The sequence below is a fragment of the Hypomesus transpacificus genome, chromosome 22 (genome assembly GCF_021917145.1).
Source record: "Hypomesus transpacificus isolate Combined female chromosome 22, fHypTra1, whole genome shotgun sequence".
NCBI lineage: Eukaryota > Metazoa > Chordata > Actinopteri > Osmeriformes > Osmeridae > Hypomesus > Hypomesus transpacificus.
Window position 1 is genome coordinate 1,831,314 of NC_061081.1, and position 17,888 is coordinate 1,849,201.

Below are 17,888 nucleotides of genomic sequence, written 5' to 3' on the forward strand. Positions count from 1 at the left end.
TCAGCTTTCTCTACTGTTTTATTAAGTTTCTGCGTATGATTGTCTGACAAAGCTATGTTTGACTGTGACAAGCTGAGTAGGTCAGCTGTATGTCTTGTATGTGTGTGGTCTATCTTTCTAGACTCCGTCAGTTGGCCTGCAGGAATTCTCCTTCTCCTGCACAGTACAAACACAAATTAAACAACAATTAATCTTTCCAGTAGGAACACAGTTTCTTCCCTCTGTGTCTCTATTTGTTTGTGTGTATCTCTCTGCGTGTGTTGAGCTGTGTGTGTGTGCGACTCTCACCATCCTTCACCACCCCACAGTATTCCTCACACTCAGCCTTGCTGTAGAACTTGTTGCTGTTCCCCTGGCAGTAGCCCTGCTTGTAGGGGAGGCAGAGGCCTCTGGAAGAGTCAAAGGCCCAGACAGGGGGCTGGCCGGAGCAGGGGCTGGCAGCCATGGGAAGCCTGCAAGATGCTGGGGGAGCGATTAGACAGAATTAGAGTGAGGCATGTAGCAGATAGTCAGGTAGGCAGGCAGAATGACATACATGGAGACACAGAGACAGACAGACAGACAGACCCTCAGTGCGGCAGCTCTGCAGACATTCTCTCTCGGACAGGAAGTTGTTCTGGTTGCCAGCGCAGCCTCCATAGCCGAAGGACTGGCAGCTCATGGAGGTGGAGTTATAGAAGTAGCGCTGCAGGAGTCCAAAGCACGGCCCGCCATCCGGCTGCAGCATACACGCCTCTAAAAGGGTCAGATTCACATTGAGAGTCAGAGAGAGAGAGAGTCAGGTGGAGAGTTAGATAGAGAATCAGGGAGTGAGTCAGAGAAAGGCAGATAACTCAAAGGGAGAGCTGGAGAGAGAGTCAGAGCATGTTAGAGAGAGTCAGATGGAGATTCAGATTGAGTATAAGATGCTAGAGTGATAGAGTGCTTGTCTGGCCCCTCACCTGTGCTCCTGAAGAAGGACGTGTCATCCCCAGAGCCCTGCTCCTCGGCAGCGAGCACAGGTAAGACAACATTCCTCCTCTTCCTGCTCACTGACTCTAATGGTACAGCTGCTGGTTCTCCTGGTGTACATTCTCCTGGTTTGCGCACAGGAAAACGACACAGAATTAAAAAAGTGACTTTGACTCTTTGTCCGAGGGTGTGTGTGTGTGTGTGTGAGAGAGAGAGGAATGCACCTTTGTCCTTTTTGATGATGACCTTTGCAGTATCCAGGCCCAGGGTTCCTGTGACCCTGTGGAACTCTGCCATCCCAGTCTCATCTGCTGTCATAGTTCGGCCTACAGGGGGCAGTGTTTCACTTCAGAATAGGACATTCACAGCTCTGCGTCAATCCAGCCCTTCATACCTTCCATCTCTCCTCTGGGCTACCACTTCTGGGTGGGTGAAAACATGGGCACCTCTGCACCTCTGTCTGTACAACTGTACTGATGTCGGATCCGTGATTTCTCTTTTGTTCAAAGGATTAAGGAGACTGTGGATTGAAACTCTCCAAGTCTGTGTTGTGTCATATGGGAAATGGTTGACACCAAGAGACTCACAGTAGAGTTTTACGCTGGTGCTTCTGTTTTGGTCTGCCTTCTCCTTGGACGTGATGACGATGGCATACTGGTCATAGTCGGTGTGAAGCACGTAGGTGTCCACGTCAACCCCCCACTCTGAGGAGGGGAGGAGGGAAGGAGGGGAGGGGAGGAGGGGAAAGCCACAGAGGGAGCAAAGAGGAGTAGAGACCAACTTGTTCATTTTTGTATTTACTGTGAGAAAGAGGTGAGAGAAGAGAGATAAAGTAGAGGAAGACAAGAGGAAGGGGACTCACTGGCAATATGGTAGTTGAATCTTCCAGGTGTGTCGCTTAGCTCATACTCCCCTGATGTCTGCTTGCATTCGTCATGTCTGAACACACGTAAACACAGGTTTCGTGAATCCACTGTGTGTTATCAAAGCATGTGAATGTGTGCATCTTTGTCAGTGCCTAGAGAACAGCATTATGCAGATCTCTATGTGTGTTTCTATGATTGTGAATACGTGTCTGAATTGACGTTGAGGTGCGTCTGCATGTGTGTATGTTTGCATCCCGGGAGAGTTGAAGCCACCCCGGTGTTTTCAGTAACAGAGACTTGAAACCGTTTCCCTTGTCCCCACGCAGCTAACGACAGCTGAGACTCGTCCGCTAGTCAGCTTACCCCTCCACAAAAGCTGCTGTCTGAAGGCGTCACCTTTTGTCAAATCAAAAGCACGGCAGTGCCATCCCCTTCCTGCCTTGGAGTCTGCTGCGTTGTATTTCACAGTGCCTGTATGTGTTTGCTTGTGGGTGCGTGTGCACCAGAGCGTGTCACCTGTATGATGTCCGTGTCGTTGTGACCTTGCCCGGGGCGTCGGCCTTCTCCAGCTCCAGGCTGCCGACGGCCATCTCCCCCGTTCTATGTTTCATCCAGGGGCAGTTGGTTGCTGTGGCAACATCATGCCACTTCCCCATGAACTACAAGGAGGGGGAAAAAAACGTGTGGTAGAGATGGGGGGTTGATGGGGAGTGAATGGTTTGGGACCAAGCTCCCTCCCCCGACTCCTCAGCTTGAAGCAAAGGCTCAGATGGAGCTTGGTGGTATTGCATCATTTCATCATTAGTCATTTATTCTATCATCTCAAAATATCCAGAACTATGTTTCCCAACCAATTTCTGTTCTCAAACCTGGCACAAAGTAATCACTTCTTCATAGAGTAATTTTATCTGCAGACCAATTCATTTGAAATAAATCAGATATGGGGAAACTAGCGCCCCATTTGTTTGCTCCTGTCAATGATGACATCGATCAATTATTAAGCCAGGAAATCGGCAAGCCACTCTTTCTTTGCCATAGAAACGAACAGGGTGCCATCTTGAAACATCTTTAATGCTTGTTTTTTTTACTTAATCATGGGTCTATGTGTTGGGAGAGAGGGAGGGAAAGGAGGGGAGGGGATGAAGAAAACAGGGGTGGCAAGACACAAAGAGATGTCATTAAATAAGACAGAAAGAGAAAAATAAACTGAGAAACAGCACGAGAGAGCATTCAGGCACAGATGTATAATATATTGTACAGATCCAACATAGTCCAACATTAGCTTTATGTTTCAATGTCTCTAAACAACAACAACAAAGAGAATCTCGACTTGGACATCAGCTCGTTAACATACTGTTAAGAACCTGTACAAAGACAGAGGTAGGAACGGGGAAGGGAGAGTGGAAGCATGGTGGAGAGAAAGAATGAAAGAATCCAAAGGACACAGACAAATAAGGAGAAAAGGAGAATAAGGAAATGGAGAGCGAGGGGACCTCGGGGCGTACCCTATCCAGGTCGAAGTTCTCCTGAGTGGTGTAGAGAGGATTGGAGGATAGGGGGACTCCCTGGTGGACCCCCACCAGACCCAGCAAGACCACGACCACTGCTCCCTGATGCATCCTGTCTGTCTGTTTGGCAGTCGACTTAATGTCCGTCTTCATCTCTGGGGGAGAACAGGCCTCTCCCTTACACACACACATGCACACGCACACACACACAGTCTAATGCAATCTCTGGGCACACGCATACACATCTGTGAGAACACAGACATATCATGTTTCAAAGTTCACCGTATCTTTTGTTTATCTTGTCTGTTTGTTTCCCCTAGTCAGTTCAAACAGATGAGCCCATCAACAGGAGCCATCAAGGGCATGCACTCACACACACACACACACACACACACACACACACACACACACACACACACACACACACACACACCACACACATAATAGACACACACAACAACCCCCCCCCCACACACACAGTACAGTAAAGTACTAAACCATAAAGTTGGAACAAGGCTTCACAAACAACAACACAATCAGATCAGCTTTCTCTACTGTTTTATTAAGTTGCAGCGCATGATTGTCTGACAAAGCTATGTTTGACTGTGACAAGCTGAGTAGGTCAGCTGTATGTCTTGTATGTGTGTGGTCTATCTTTGTAGACTCCGTCAGTTGGTCCGCAGGAATTCTCCTTCTCCTGTACAGTACGAACACACAAATAACAATTAATCGTTCCAGTAGGAACACAGTTTCGTCCCTCTATGCATGCACTTGATTTTAGTTTGTTTGTGTCAGGTGTGTGTGTGTGTGTGTGACTCTCACCATCCTTCACCACCCCACAGTATTCCTCACACTCAGCCTTGCTGTAGAACTTGTTGCTGTTCCCCTGGCAGTAGCCCTGCTTGTAGGGGAGGCAGAGGCCTCTGGAAGAGTCAAAGGCCCACACAGGGGGCTGGCCGGAGCAGGGGCTGGCAGCCATGGGAAGCCTGCAAGATGCTGGGGGAGCGATTAGACAGAATTAGAGTGAGGCATGTAGCAGATAGTCAGGTAGACTGGCAGAATGACATACATGGAGACACAGAGACAGACAGACAGACCCTCAGTGCGGCAGCTCTGCAGACATTCTCTCTCAGACAGGAAGTTGTTCTGGTTGCCAGCACAGCCTCCATAGCTGAAGGACTGGCAGCTCATGGAGGTGGAGTTATAGAAGTAGCGTTGCAGGATTCCAAAGCACGGCCCGCCATCCGGCTTCAGCATACACGCCTCTGAAAGGGTCAGATTCACATTGAGATTCATAGAATCCTAGAGAGAGTCATAGAGTCAAATGAAGATTCAGGTGGAGAGTCAAATGATTCATATTAATTTTTAGTTAGAGAATCAGATACAGAGTGTTAGTGGGTCATTACACACATGGTATTGCATCTCACCTGTGTTCCTGAAGAAGGACTTGTCCACACAGGTAACCACAGGTATGACCATGTGTCTCCTGTTCCTCTTGCCTGGTTTCTTTGTTGCTGTCTTTTCTGGTTTATCTTCTGGTTTATGTTCTGCTGATTTATTTGGTTTATCTTTTGACGACTCTCCTGGTTTATGTTCTGCTGATTTATTTGGTTTATCTTTTGACGACTCTCCTGGTTTATGTTCTGCTGATTTAGCTGGTTTCTCTTTTGACGACTTTCCTGGTTTATGTTCTGCTGATTTATTTGGTTTCTCTTTTGACGACTTTCCTGGTTTATGTTCTGCTGATTTAGCTGGTTTCTCATTTGACGACTTTCCTGGTTTATGTTCTGCTGATTTATTTGGTTTCTCTTTTGACGACTCTCCTGGTTTATGTTCTGCTGATTTAGCTGGTTTCTCTTTTGACGACTTTCCTGGTTTATGTTCTGCTGATTTATTTGGTTTCTCTTTTGACGACTCTCCTGGTTTATGTTCTGCTGATTTAGCTGGTTTCTCTTTTGACGACTTTCCTGGTTTATGTTCTGCTGATTTATTTGGTTTCTCTTTTGACGACTCTCTTGGTTTATGTTCTGCTGATTTATTTGGTTTATCTTTTGACGACTCTCCTGGTTTATGTTCTGCTGATTTAGCTGGTTTCTCTTTTGACGACTTTCCTGGTTTATGTTCTGCTGATTTAGCTGGTTTCTCATTTGATGACTTTCCTGGTTTATGTTCTGCTGATTTATTTGGTTTCTCTTTTGACGACTCTCCTGGTTTATGTTCTGCTGATTTAGCTGGTTTCTCTTTTGACGACTTTCCTGGTTTATGTTCTGCTGATTTATTTGGTTTCTCTTTTGACGACTTTCCTGGTTTATGTTCTGCTGATTTAGCTGGTTTCTCATTTGACGACTTTCCTGGTTTATGTTCTGCTGATTTATTTGGTTTCTCTTTTGACGACTTTCCTGGTTTATGTTCTGCTGATTTATTTGGTTTCTCTTTTGACGACTTTCCTGGTTTATGTTCTGCTGATTTATTTGGTTTCTCTTTTGACGACTTTCCTGGTTTATGTTCTGCTGATTTAGCTGGTTTCTCTTTTGACGACTTTCCTGGTTTATGTTCTGCTGATTTAGCTGGTTTCTCATTTGATGACTTTCCTGGTTTATGTTCTGCTGATTTAGCTGGTTTCTCATTTGACGACTTTCCTGGTTTATGTTCTGCTGATTTATTTGGTTTCTCTTTTGACGACTTTCCTGGTTTATGTTCTGCTGATTTATTTGGTTTCTCTTTTGACGACTTTCCTGGTTTATGTTCTGCTGATTTATTTGGTTTCTCTTTTGACGACTTTCCTGGTTTATGTTCTCCTGATTTAGTTGGTTTCTCTTTTGACGACTTTCCTGGTTTATGTTCTGCTGATTTAGTTGGTTTCTCTTTTGACGACTCTCCTGGTTTATGTTCTCCTGATTTATTTGGTTTCTCTTTTGACGACTTTCCTGGTTTATGTTCTGCTGATTTATTTGGTTTCTCTTTTGACGACTTTCCTGGTTTATGTTCTGCTGATTTATTTGGTTTCTCTTTTGACGACTTTCCTGGTTTATGTTCTGCTGATTTATTTGGTTTCTCTTTTGACGACTTTCCTGGTTTATGTTCTGCTGATTTAGTTGGTTTCTCTTTTGACGACTTTCCTGGTTTATGTTCGGCTGATTTAGTTGGTTTCTCTTTTGACGACTTTCCTGGTTTATGTTCTGCTGATTTATTTGGTTTCTCTTTTGACGACTTTCCTGGTTTATGTTCTCCTGATTTAGTTGGTTTCTCTTTTGACGACTTTCCTGGTTTATGTTCTGCTGATTTAGTTGGTTTCTCTTTTGACGACTTTCCTGGTTTATGTTCTCCTGATTTATTTGGTTTCTCTTTTGACGACTTTCCTGGTTTATGTTCTCCTGATTTATTTGGTTTCTCTTTTGACGACTTTCCTGGTTTATGTTCTCCTGATTTATTTGGTTTCTCTTTTGACGACTTTCCTGGTTTATGTTCTCCTGATTTATTTGGTTTCTCTTTTGACGACTTTCCTGGTTTATGTTCTGCTGATTTAGTTGGTTTCTCTTTTGACGACTTTCCTGGTTTATGTTCTCCTGATTTATTTGGTTTCTCTTTTGACGACTTTCCTGGTTTATGTTCTGCTGATTTATTTGGTTTCTCTTTTGACGACTTTCCTGGTTTATGTTCTGCTGATTTATTTGGTTTCTCTTTTGACGACTTTCCTGGTTTATGTTCTGCTGATTTATTTGGTTTCTCTTTTGACGACTTTCCTGGTTTATGTTCTGCTGATTTAGCTGGTTTCTCATTTGACGACTTTCCTGGTTTATGTTCTCCTGATTTATTTGGTTTCTCTTTTGATTTATTTGGTTTCTCTTTTGACGACTTTCCTGGTTTATATTCTCCTGATTTATTTGGTTTCTCTTTTGACGACTTTCCTGGTTTATGTTCTCCTGATTTATTTGGTTTCTCTTTTGATTTAGTTGGTTTCTCTTTTGACGACTTTCCTGGTTTATTTTCTCCTGATTTATTTGGTTTCTCTTTTGACGACTTTCCTGGTTTATGTTCTCCTGATTTATTTGGTTTCTCTTTTGATTTAGTTGGTTTCTCTTTTGACGACTTTCCTGGTTTATGTTCTCCTGATTTATTTGGTTTCTCTTTTGACGGCTGTCCTGGTTGACACTGTCCTGGTTTTTAGATGGAAAAAACAACATTCAATTTGAACATAACCCAAGACTATTCTTCGGTGGGAGTGTGTGTCTTTGTGTGTGTGAAAAGGCTGTACCTTTGTCCTTTTTGATAATGACCATTTCAGCATTCATGTGCAGCTCTCTCAGGAACCAATAAAACTCCTCAGTCAAAGTATTGGCAACCCACTTGGTTCGACCTGAGGAGGGCAGAGTTTTATTTAAGTCCAACACTTCACAGTTGTGTATTGAAACTCTCTAAAAAGAGTTTGTGATATGCTGTTGTGTTATATGCTGTCGACATTAACAGACTCACTGTAGAGTTTCATGGTAGTGACTCTTTTGCCTGTGGCCCTCTCGGTGGATGTGTGGAGGACGATGGCATACTTGTCATAGTCGGTGTGAAGCAAGTTTACTTCCACATCAGCTCCCCACTCTGAGGAAAGGAGGGTTAGGGTAAGGAGAGGAGGATAGAGGGTCGAGGAGAAGGAGGACAGGGGAGGAGTGGATAGGTGAGTCAAACATGCCAAGATGATCTTATTTGCCATAAGAAATCAAGAAAAGAGAAAGGAGAGAAAAGAAAAAGGGGAAAGGAGAGAGAAAGTAGAGTAGTCTACTTTATTTAAGTAAAGAAGACAAGATAAAGGGGACTCACTGGGTACATGGTAGGTGAATCTTCCAGGTGTGTTGGTCAGCTCATACTCCCCTACTGTCTGCTTGCATTTCCCTTGTCTGAAGACACGCAAACACGCAAGTTTTATCAAAGCATTTTTCGGGGTCTGGAAAGTGTGTGTATGCGTTGGTCTGAGTATTTGGGTATTATCTTCCTGTGTTTGAATAGCCACGTCTGTCTACCTATTTTATGTTAATTTGAGATGTGGTATCACTAGAGCACAGGTACTGGAAAGGCCTCGTCAGCACCATGGACAGCACCACAGGCATGACAGAGGTCAGGCGATCCATCGTAAATCCATAATTGGGTTCAAGACAGGATTTGGGGGTATGTACAACGCAGTGAGAGACGGACGGCAGCTAGTTCATGTAAAACTTGTTGACCTATTTACTCTACGGGGACAACAGAGCTGAACCGAAGCACATGACAGAGGAACCCAGAGGACCCTCGACCGAGGAAGACCCTTAGTTCAAGTTTTGGAATGACCCCTGCCCAAACTGACTTGATAATGCAGAACACTGCAAATAAATGCTTACAATTAAAATTCAATTTCACTTTAAATGTCTGTGTCTTAAGCATCCATTTACCTGCAATTTTGTGCATTTATGTCTATTCTTACTGCATAAGTATATTCAGCCAACGTTTTCCACCTGTCTGCATCACCAATCGTGTCTGGAGGAGGAGTAACCTCACTAAATTGATCCACCCAAAGTTTGTTCTATTTTCTATATTGAGTTTTCCAGGGAGTTTTTCCTTGACTTCCTCGAGGCTTTAGGATCAAGGCCAATCAATGGGCGTCTGTGAAGCCCTCGTTGACATTGCTTGTAAATAGACTTAAGACTTTAATTTGATTGGATGTGAGCATGTATGTGTCTGTGCTGGCGGGGGTGTGAGCATGTCACCTCCATATCGTCCGTTTGGTGCTGACCTGGCCGTGCCTCCTACTCCTCAGCTCCAGGATGCTTATGGCCACATCCCCTTTCACTTGTTTAATCAAGGGGCAGTTGCTCGCTACGGCAACGTCATACCACTTTCCCATGAACTGGGGGAGGGACAGAGAGAAGGGAGGGAAGAATGGGGGAGAGAGAGCAGTAGAGGTGGAGGGGTAGGAGATTGGGGAAGGCAGGAGGGGGTAAGAAAGAGGACAGAGAAGGGCAATGAGGGGGAGGGGTGAAATAATGCAAACATGGCAATAGAAAGTGTTCACTTACATATCAATGAGATGACCAGTGGTAAAAAGAAATGTAAAATAAAAGAGAGAGACGGGAAGAGAAAACTAGACAGAGAACAAGAATGACAAAGCATTCAGGTATGAGATGTAATACAGTGTACAGATTAAAACCCAGACTACCCTTCACTTTCCAAAACTGAACCACAACAACAGCAAAGAGTACCCAGACTTTTCCCATCATGAACACCAACTCAGTATACACACAAGATGTTAGTCTGACAGACAGGATGAAGATAGGGGTATTAAAAATACAGGAAACAGAAAAGAAGAAACGGACAGTGGAAGCAAAGAAGAAAGAGAAATGTGAATTAAAGAGTTAGAGGAACAGAAAATGCAGAGAAAGGGTTAGGAGAATAAGGAAATAAAGAAGGGGTTAGGGTTGGGAGAATACGGAAATAAAGAATGAGGGGATCTCAGGGCATACCCTGTCCAGGTCGAAGTTCTGATTGTTGTAGAGAGGTTTGCAGAACAGGGGGACTCCCTGGAGGACCCCCACCAGACCCAGCAAGACCACGACCACTGCTCCCTGATGCATCCTGTCTGTCTGTCCAGCAGTCGAATGATGTATCAATAAGAAGGCAAATGTGTAATGGTTCAAGTTCTCTTTTCTACAGATTGCATTTGTTTATCTCTCTCTGGTCATCGTAGACAGATGACCCAACAAACAGGAGCCCTTAAGGGCAAGCACACTCTCTCACACAAGCACATGCACACACACACACACGTTTATTTTTGTATCCTTTTGAGGACAGACCATAAACTACCATTCAAAATGGTGTTATCCCTAGCCCCTGACCTTAACCCTCCCCTTAAACCCTTCATGCAATTTCCACCCTAACACTAATTCTAGCCCTAACCCCCCTAAAAAAAGCACTTGACATTATAGGCCCCAAGAAATTGTCCCCACAAGGTAACTAGTCCCTGAAAGAGTAGTTAAACAAGACCACACACACAAACACAGAATTGATCAGTGTGCTTTGACCTCAGTCTCAGATATAGACACGGGACCCAAATGAATCAGTGTTTGCATGTGCTCTGTTCTGCTCGCAGTGTTTCAACACACACCCATCACACACATAACGGATCTGTGTTCTTTGACCTCTAATCTGTCCCATATATAGATAGGGGTTACAAATGAAGCAGTGCTTGCATATAATCTGTTCTCATTGTTCTGTTTCAACACACACACACACCACACCACACACACACACGCCACACACACACACACACAAAAACATAAACACACATAAACACAAACACCCCAACCCTAATACTACAACACTCATGCACGCAGAGACCACATTGTGTTGTTTATTTAGATCCCGACAACCCCCCCCCACAAAGTGAACAACAGAGAAGTCTAGTTTCATGTGATCATCCGGGGCCAGAACAAAGAAAGTACAGCTTCACATGCTGTTAACATGGTTACACTTTCTGGGGTTCTCCATGGTTGCCAGAACTTTATACAGTAAAGCATGTGGAAGAGCTGCAGTCATGTGCAGTAAAGCATGTGGAAGTGTTGTGATCTATGCAGGAAGACGGGTAGCAAGGGTAGCAGAAGACAGGATCCTGAATGTGGAGAAGAAGCAAAGAAACACGTTTAACTACTGTGATTAGTTTGGTAGGAAATGCGTCTGTTATGACTCGATATAGGACTGTTTCTGTTTGGGAAGGGTTCCCCAGGGTTTCATTGTGATTGACTATTCAAATCCAACTCACCTGAAGTCAATGGTCCTCAGCTCAGGGGCTAACTCATGTAGCAACCAGAGTAGCTCACCTAGTCCCCTGAGGGAGGGCAGTTCTCTTCTGGAAACAAAGAGACATCATGTACAACATCAACTATGAACTATTTGAAACATGGAATCAGTTTTGTATTGTCAGACAGTTGAGTTTCAAAAAGTAAGACTGGATAGGTCTAAATGCTTCCTGATCACCTGCAGGTGGCGGCGTCAGGATGGCTTCCTGTGGAAAGCCTCGAGACAACGAAAAGTCTTTGAACTTCTGGATCACTTCAGGCTTCACCCTCTGAGAGCGACCTGCAATATGACAACCACAAGGTTTGAACAGGGGAATTGTCTTAGCCCACTTTTTGCCATAGTCACCTGACTGTACTCTCTGGCCATCCACCCTTGCACCAGACTCACCATAGAGGGCCACCTGAGTGTACTCGCGCTCCATCTTCTTGTGTTTCAGGACCAGGGCGTACTCTGTGTAGTTGGTGTCCACCACAGTGATGTCCTTCACCTTGTTATGGCCTGGAGGAGAACAGGAAACCGTAATAACATTGATAAACAGATAAAGATCCCATTGAAAGATGAAGGCTCATCTCTCACCTCCATCACTCTTGTCCTGTCCCTCTGTCCCTCTCTCCCTCAATTCTATCCCTATTTCTCGGGCTGTCATCAGACTTGGGAGTACGCTTGATTCGTCTCACTGGGAGCAATGTGACATACAGATCATCACCGTTGTGCCAATGGCGAAACGTTTGACATGATGCATTTCAGCAGACTCACGTGTGCTGAAGTAGGTGAACCTGCCAGGCACGCTGCTCCTCTCATAGGTGTACAGCATGCTGCGACACCCTGCAGGACTACACCCAAACCACATAGATTCACATGAAAACATCACACAAGTCTTTTCATTCTTTTGAACCGTTGAATGTACATGCTCAAGCCAATGTACAAGCTTTTATTTTCAAAGGAGAACGTCAACATTCACGGGCCCGCCCATGATGATGACGACCCACTGGGTCAGAAGAAACATTTCAGACGACAGAAAGGAGAGGCTCTAGAAGGAATGGAAGGACTGACTGTGTATTGAATAAAACCGCCACTTGGTTCCTTTTCACATTCTTCCACCTGATAGTCCTTCTGACCCCCTTGTCTCTACGTCCCTGTCTATCCTTTGACCCCAGGGATCCCTGCTCAAGGTATTTGCTACCTGCCACTCTCCTCTGACTCACCTCTCAGACCCACAGGGCCAGTGTGTTGACTTACGTGACTTCCCACATGGTGAGGTTGACGTTCCCATTGGCATAGGGGGTAAGGATCCCCATTCCAACCCTCAGCTTGTCTCTGTAGGGGGCAAAGCCCTGAGAGTCATAGGCCAGACCCACACGGTACCACTTCCCTGCAAACTGGACACACACACACACACAAACACAAACAAACACCTTCCATTGGCCAAGGGAAGTTGGCTGTGCTGTGTCCTGCCCTGTCTTGCTGCCCTATCCCTGCTGTCTTACGACCTTCGACCCCTCAGAAGTTCATCCTGTTCCAAGGCAACCCCCACACACATGTAAACAGAACACCCCCTCCACAGCAGAACACAGTGTTCCTTTACACTGAGGGGGAGGAGGCAGGGAGGCTGGCAGGCAACCAATAGGAAGGGGAGAGCAGACAAAAAACATCTGACTCCTGACTACAGAAGCCCTCAAGGAAAAGAAACAGCACCACAGATTTGAGATCAGTGTTGTCAGAGGTCAGAATGAGCTAAGTTGCCACAGACAGCTGGGGTCTGATTCTGGATCAGTACGAAAACGCTGCTGTATGATGATAATAAATGGCGTCTCACCTTCCGCAGGTCAAAATCTCTCTTAGGCTGAACGTTGGCACACACACCCACCCAGCACAGCATCGCCGCGGCAACCGTCATCAAGGCCATTCTCATGGTAGCCAGGGAGAGATCTACACAGAAAGAGAGACGGAAGGAGAGAGTGGAGGACAGTAGGTATTCCTGTCTCGGGCTCAATTTGACTGGGAAAGAGGGAGAGAGCAAGGGAGGGAGTCAGAAAGATCCGCCTATTACCTGTTAGCCAATCATCTCCCAGGAACAGTGAGAAGTTGTGGTGATTTGTTGATGAGAAAGAAATCATGATTCCAACAGTAGGATCTTGTTTATATGGCATTTATGCATTGAGGCAGCGACTGACAACTGTTGCTAAACCACTTCATTTTAGTTCAATCAATGGGGTGGGTGGAATGACCATAAAGCTGTTCTGATACTAACATTGGTCTTTGCTAAAACATACCATACAACTTTATTTATTTGTCTTTTATTTCGCGCATATATGGAACTGAGGCTATAACATACATCAATACGGCACACACATATAAGCAGACAGTACATCAATGTTTGCATGCCCGATTGGCAACAAGCCATTCCTTGAGGCTGTGTTTGAATGTTTTCTGTCTTTTGTGCGTATGTGTGATGGCAGAGCATTCCAAGTGTGTGCTGAATTGACAGAAAATGCTGACTTGCTAAAAGAGCTAGACCTATGTGAAATAATACAATCACCTCTTGAAGCAGATCTAGTGTGTCTGCGATTCTGAGTGCGCTGTTTAATAAAATCACAAAGCGGAGGTAGAGCCATACCACTTAAAGTGTTAATAACCAAACACACATCAGCGAATGTACTGATATGGACCGATAAGAACAAGCTAAGACAGACATATCTACTGTCCAATGAAACGACACATAAATGACAAGACAGGTACAGTAAAGTAGTTCTGTCTGCACGGTAAACAAACATGTCCTTTTGTGAAGTTGTTTTAGTGTCCCCCTTTAATGTCCATCCTTATGGACAGAGGGGCAGTGCTAACCGCCCCTGCAGCCATGGTGATGAAAAGATAATGCAACAGCGCCACCCTGTGGCTGAAGATGTGACCCACACCCTGACACTCCTGCTGTAGCCTATTGTACTCTGTATGTAAAAAGTACATTACATGAGACTACATGAATCTCTGCTGTGAACTCTCAATTAAATATGATTAAGTTAAATTATTCAGTCTATGTTGATAAAGTGTCACCATTACTTAGTCAATAGTCTTTTCCCACCAGGCTTCCTAACAGGACGTTTTAATTAAAGAACAAACAGAGACAGCATGACAACCCCTCTACTTTCATTATAAGAAGAAAATAAAAACACCAACGTCAACAATTTAAATAGTTTTATTAATGTTGATTTGCCATTGCCACGTTTTATCCTTTTTTGTTTCTTCAAGAGCATGATTTGTACAGCTAAAGTCATCTGAAGAGGACATCAGTGTGTCTCACCCCACACCTCACACACCTCCCTCTAAACAACCCCCTCCGCCCACCACCCCACCCCTGACAAACACACACACTATACCAGCTGCCTGCTGCCTGGAAGCAAAGAAACAAACACGGTCCCTTCTCAGCCATTGTTTGGAATAGTTCCTGAGTACCACAACAGAATAAAAAGACAAATAAAAAGTGCACTCTTTACATAGACCATAGACGGGGAGGGAGGGAGCCTCACGCTTGGCAAGATCCCATAATGTGACCCCATAATGTGACCCTATAATGTGTCTTTTGCAGATCTCCACAGGCGTCAGGGGGAGGTCTGGAGGACGGTTTTCCCAGGGCACGTTCCTTTACTAAGCATTCACCCTCCCTTCCCCTCTTCTTTGCGGTGGTCTCTGAACTTCGACGTCATTGGCTAGCGACTGACAACTGTTGCTAAACCACTTCATTTGCGTTCAATCAAGGGGGTGGGTGGAATGACCAGAAAGCTGTTCTGATACTAACATTGGTCTTTGGATAAGCTAAAACATACCATACAACTGATATGGACCAATAAGAACAAGCCATGGGGTCCCCTTCAAAAGACAGACATATCTACTGGCCAATGAAACGACACATAAATGACAAGACAGGTACAGTAAAGTAGTTCTGTCTGCACGGTAAACAAACATGTCCTTTTGTGAAGTTGTTTTAGTGTCCCCCTTTAATGTCCATCCTTATGGACAGAGGGGCAGTGCTAACCGCCCCTGCAGCCATGGTGATGAAAAGATAATGCAACAGCGCCACCCTGTGGCTGAAGATGTGACCCACACCCTGACACTCCTGCTGTAGCCTATTGTACTCTGTATGTAAAAAGTACATTACATGAGACTACATGAATCTCTGCTGTGAACTCTCAATTAAATATGATTAAGTTAAATTATTCAGTCTATGTTGATAAAGTGTCACCATTACTTAGTCAATAGTCTTTTCCCACCAGGCTTCCTAACAGGACGTTTTAATTAAAGAACAAACAGAGACAGCATGACAACCCCTCTACTTTCATTATAAGAAGAAAATAAAAACACCAACGTCAACAATTTAAATAGTTTTATTAATGTTGATTTGCCATTGCCACGTTTTATCCTTTTTTGTTTCTTCAAGAGCATGATTTGTACAGCTAAAGTCATCTGAAGAGGACATCAGTGTGTCTCACCCCACACCTCACACACCTCCCTCTAAACAACCCCCTCCGCCCACCACCCCACCCCTGACAAACACACACACTATACCAGCTGCCTGCTGCCTGGAAGCAAAGAAACAAACACGGTCCCTTCTCAGCCATTGTTTGGAATAGTTCCTGAGTACCACAACAGAATAAAAAGACAAATAAAAAGTGCACTCTTTACATAGACCATAGACGGGGAGGGAGGGAGCCTCACGCTTGGCAAGATCCCATAATGTGACCCCATAATGTGACCCTATAATGTGTCTTTTGCAGATCTCCACAGGCGTCAGGGGGAGGTCTGGAGGACGGTTTTCCCAGGGCACGTTCCTTTACTAAGCATTCACCCTCCCTTCCCCTCTTCTTTGCGGTGGTCTCTGAACTTCGACGTCATTGGCTAGCGACTGACAACTGTTGCTAAACCACTTCATTTGCGTTCAATCAAGGGGGTGGGTGGAATGACCAGAAAGCTGTTCTGATACTAACATTGGTCTTTGGATAAGCTAAAACATACCATACAACTGATATGGACCAATAAGAACAAGCCATGGGGTCCCCTTCAAAAGACAGACATATCTACTGGCCAATGAAACGACACATAAATGACAAGACAGGTACAGTAAAGTAGTTCCGTCTGCATGGTAAACAAACATATCCTTTTGTGAAGTTGTTTTAGTGTCGCCCCTTTTGTAGTGGACTCTTGTGGTGATATTTGTAACCCTTAATTGATACAGTTAGGTCTAATGTCCATCCTTATGGACAGAGGGGCAGTGCTAACCGCCCCTGCAGCCATGGTGATGAAAAGATAATGAAACAGCGCCGCCCTGTGGCTGAAGATGTGACCCACACCCTGACACTCCTGCTGAAGCCTTCTGTACTCTGCACCCACATACACAGTTTAGGAGTTTGTGCCAGCCCTAGCCCAGTGAAGTGAGGGACAAGATAGCAGCATTTACAATGATTTAGGAAGATGTTTTGCCTATTCTGAGTAGCAATGAACTCTTGTTGGAACGTCTACCAGGTTATATCCGGACTATCGACTTTGATATTGTCACACAATCTTCTCAACTCGCCAGGCTGTGTGTGTGTGTGCATGATCAAGACCACAGCAGGTATCCAAACAGTGAGGGCCTCAGCCCAGCCCAGCGATGACTGAGGACTGGGTGTCCGCTGACACCTCTCAGGGCTCCATCATGTGCACGCACACACTGCGTCTCCTCCGCCCTCAGAGCTAGGATCTCACGCAGAGTCAAAACAAACAACAGCAAATATACCAGCCAAGCAACATCAACAAAAAATGGTCAAAACACAATCAAACAAAGAATAATTAATACTTCTTTTACAAAATAATAATTTAAAATACAAAAAAGGTGAAGACAAACTCAAAAGGAAATGGGAAGGCAGAGACAAATTGCTCAATCATGTGCCACCCTGTGGTCAGGTGCAGAAGTGCAGCCCACGGCTAGAAGCATCAGAGCAGTGTTTCTGTCTCCCCCACCTCAGTCCCCAGAATAACACTTTAGTTTACATCATTGGTCACTCGCTTTTCAAACGCTTTGTCTAGACTCTATACTAAGTACAGTGAAACCAAACAACCTGCAGGGTGTCCATACAAGAGGGAGGAACCAAGGGTGGATGTCAATCATTCCAAGAGCCCCCCACCCCCATTAGGTTACATTTGTACAGTATACTAAATAGAGAGCTGGAGCAACGAAGTGTTAGACATGTAGAGACGTCATCGTTCCGCGAGTTCCCGAAGACTACTGCTTTAGGTGGGAATGGTGGGCGAAAATAGTCCTTGGGGAAAAATGAACTCTACCACCCCAATTCAAGATAGAGGGAAGGAGACAGGCGAGCAAAGGAGAGGATGCCAGTTCAAAACAATTGGGAGCAAAGTCCCTGAAATAATGTTCGGATGAAGACAGCCAACTCTCTGGTCTCTTCTCCCACCTATGCCTCCTGCTGTCCCTTCATCTATCCCTCCATCACCCCACTCCACCTCAGTCTCAGCAGAAGGCTGAGTGGGGTCATAAGAGTCTGCCTGTTAGGCTGAGAGCTTGTTTGACAGCTCAGTCTGGAGCTCCAAGCAGCCTGCAGTGACAAAGGGGTCACGTGATCCTGGAAAGAGCAGTGCACGGAGGTCTGGTGGAGGGTGTGGTGTTATGACAGGATATGGACACTGGCCTAATACAGAGACTTCCTGTCATGGGAAGGGTGCAGGGAGGGGGGCACCAGAACTGCAATAGAAGAGT

At 45.0% G+C, this 17,888-nt stretch overlaps 3 protein-coding genes across 5 annotated transcripts; all 3 read right to left on the reverse strand.

The window, feature by feature from the left end:
* Positions 1-5,042, reverse strand: LOC124484070 (protein AMBP-like). Of its 2 annotated transcripts, XM_047044780.1 has the most exons (11): positions 4,753-5,042; positions 4,423-4,590; positions 4,274-4,321; positions 2,334-2,451; positions 1,814-1,890; positions 1,539-1,655; positions 1,176-1,277; positions 942-1,076; positions 568-735; positions 289-462; positions 1-156 (listed from the first exon to the last, which is right to left on the reverse strand). In XM_047044780.1, the coding sequence occupies exons 1-11, from the start codon at positions 4,802-4,804 to the stop codon at positions 128-130; spliced, it is 1,188 nt and encodes a 395-aa protein (XP_046900736.1). In that variant the 5' UTR covers positions 4,805-5,042; the 3' UTR covers positions 1-127. The 2 variants fall into 2 exon arrangements, with proteins under 2 accessions (XP_046900736.1, XP_046900737.1); XM_047044781.1 differs by lacking the exons at positions 4,274-4,321; positions 4,423-4,590; positions 4,753-5,042 and adding an exon at positions 3,323-3,497 and having other exon boundaries at positions 2,334-2,476.
* A 1,518-nt stretch (positions 5,043-6,560) lies between these two features.
* On the reverse strand, positions 6,561-10,355 carry LOC124484331 (protein AMBP-like). The gene is made up of 8 exons (XM_047045215.1): positions 9,811-10,355; positions 9,058-9,197; positions 8,138-8,214; positions 7,799-7,918; positions 7,581-7,682; positions 7,158-7,482; positions 7,054-7,088; positions 6,561-6,571 (listed from the first exon to the last, which is right to left on the reverse strand). The coding sequence occupies exons 1-8, from the start codon at positions 9,919-9,921 to the stop codon at positions 6,561-6,563; spliced, it is 921 nt and encodes a 306-aa protein (XP_046901171.1). The 5' UTR covers positions 9,922-10,355.
* A 327-nt stretch (positions 10,356-10,682) lies between these two features.
* Positions 10,683-13,163, reverse strand: LOC124484080 (lipocalin-like). 2 transcript variants are annotated; one of them, XM_047044797.1, is made up of 7 exons: positions 12,960-13,163; positions 12,383-12,522; positions 11,900-11,976; positions 11,531-11,641; positions 11,321-11,422; positions 11,106-11,189; positions 10,683-10,955 (listed from the first exon to the last, which is right to left on the reverse strand). In XM_047044797.1, the coding sequence occupies exons 1-6, from the start codon at positions 13,053-13,055 to the stop codon at positions 11,164-11,166; spliced, it is 552 nt and encodes a 183-aa protein (XP_046900753.1). In that variant the 5' UTR covers positions 13,056-13,163; the 3' UTR covers positions 10,683-10,955; positions 11,106-11,163. The 2 variants fall into 2 exon arrangements, with proteins under 2 accessions (XP_046900753.1, XP_046900752.1); XM_047044796.1 differs by having other exon boundaries at positions 11,106-11,192.
* Positions 13,164-17,888: the final 4,725 nt, after the last annotated feature.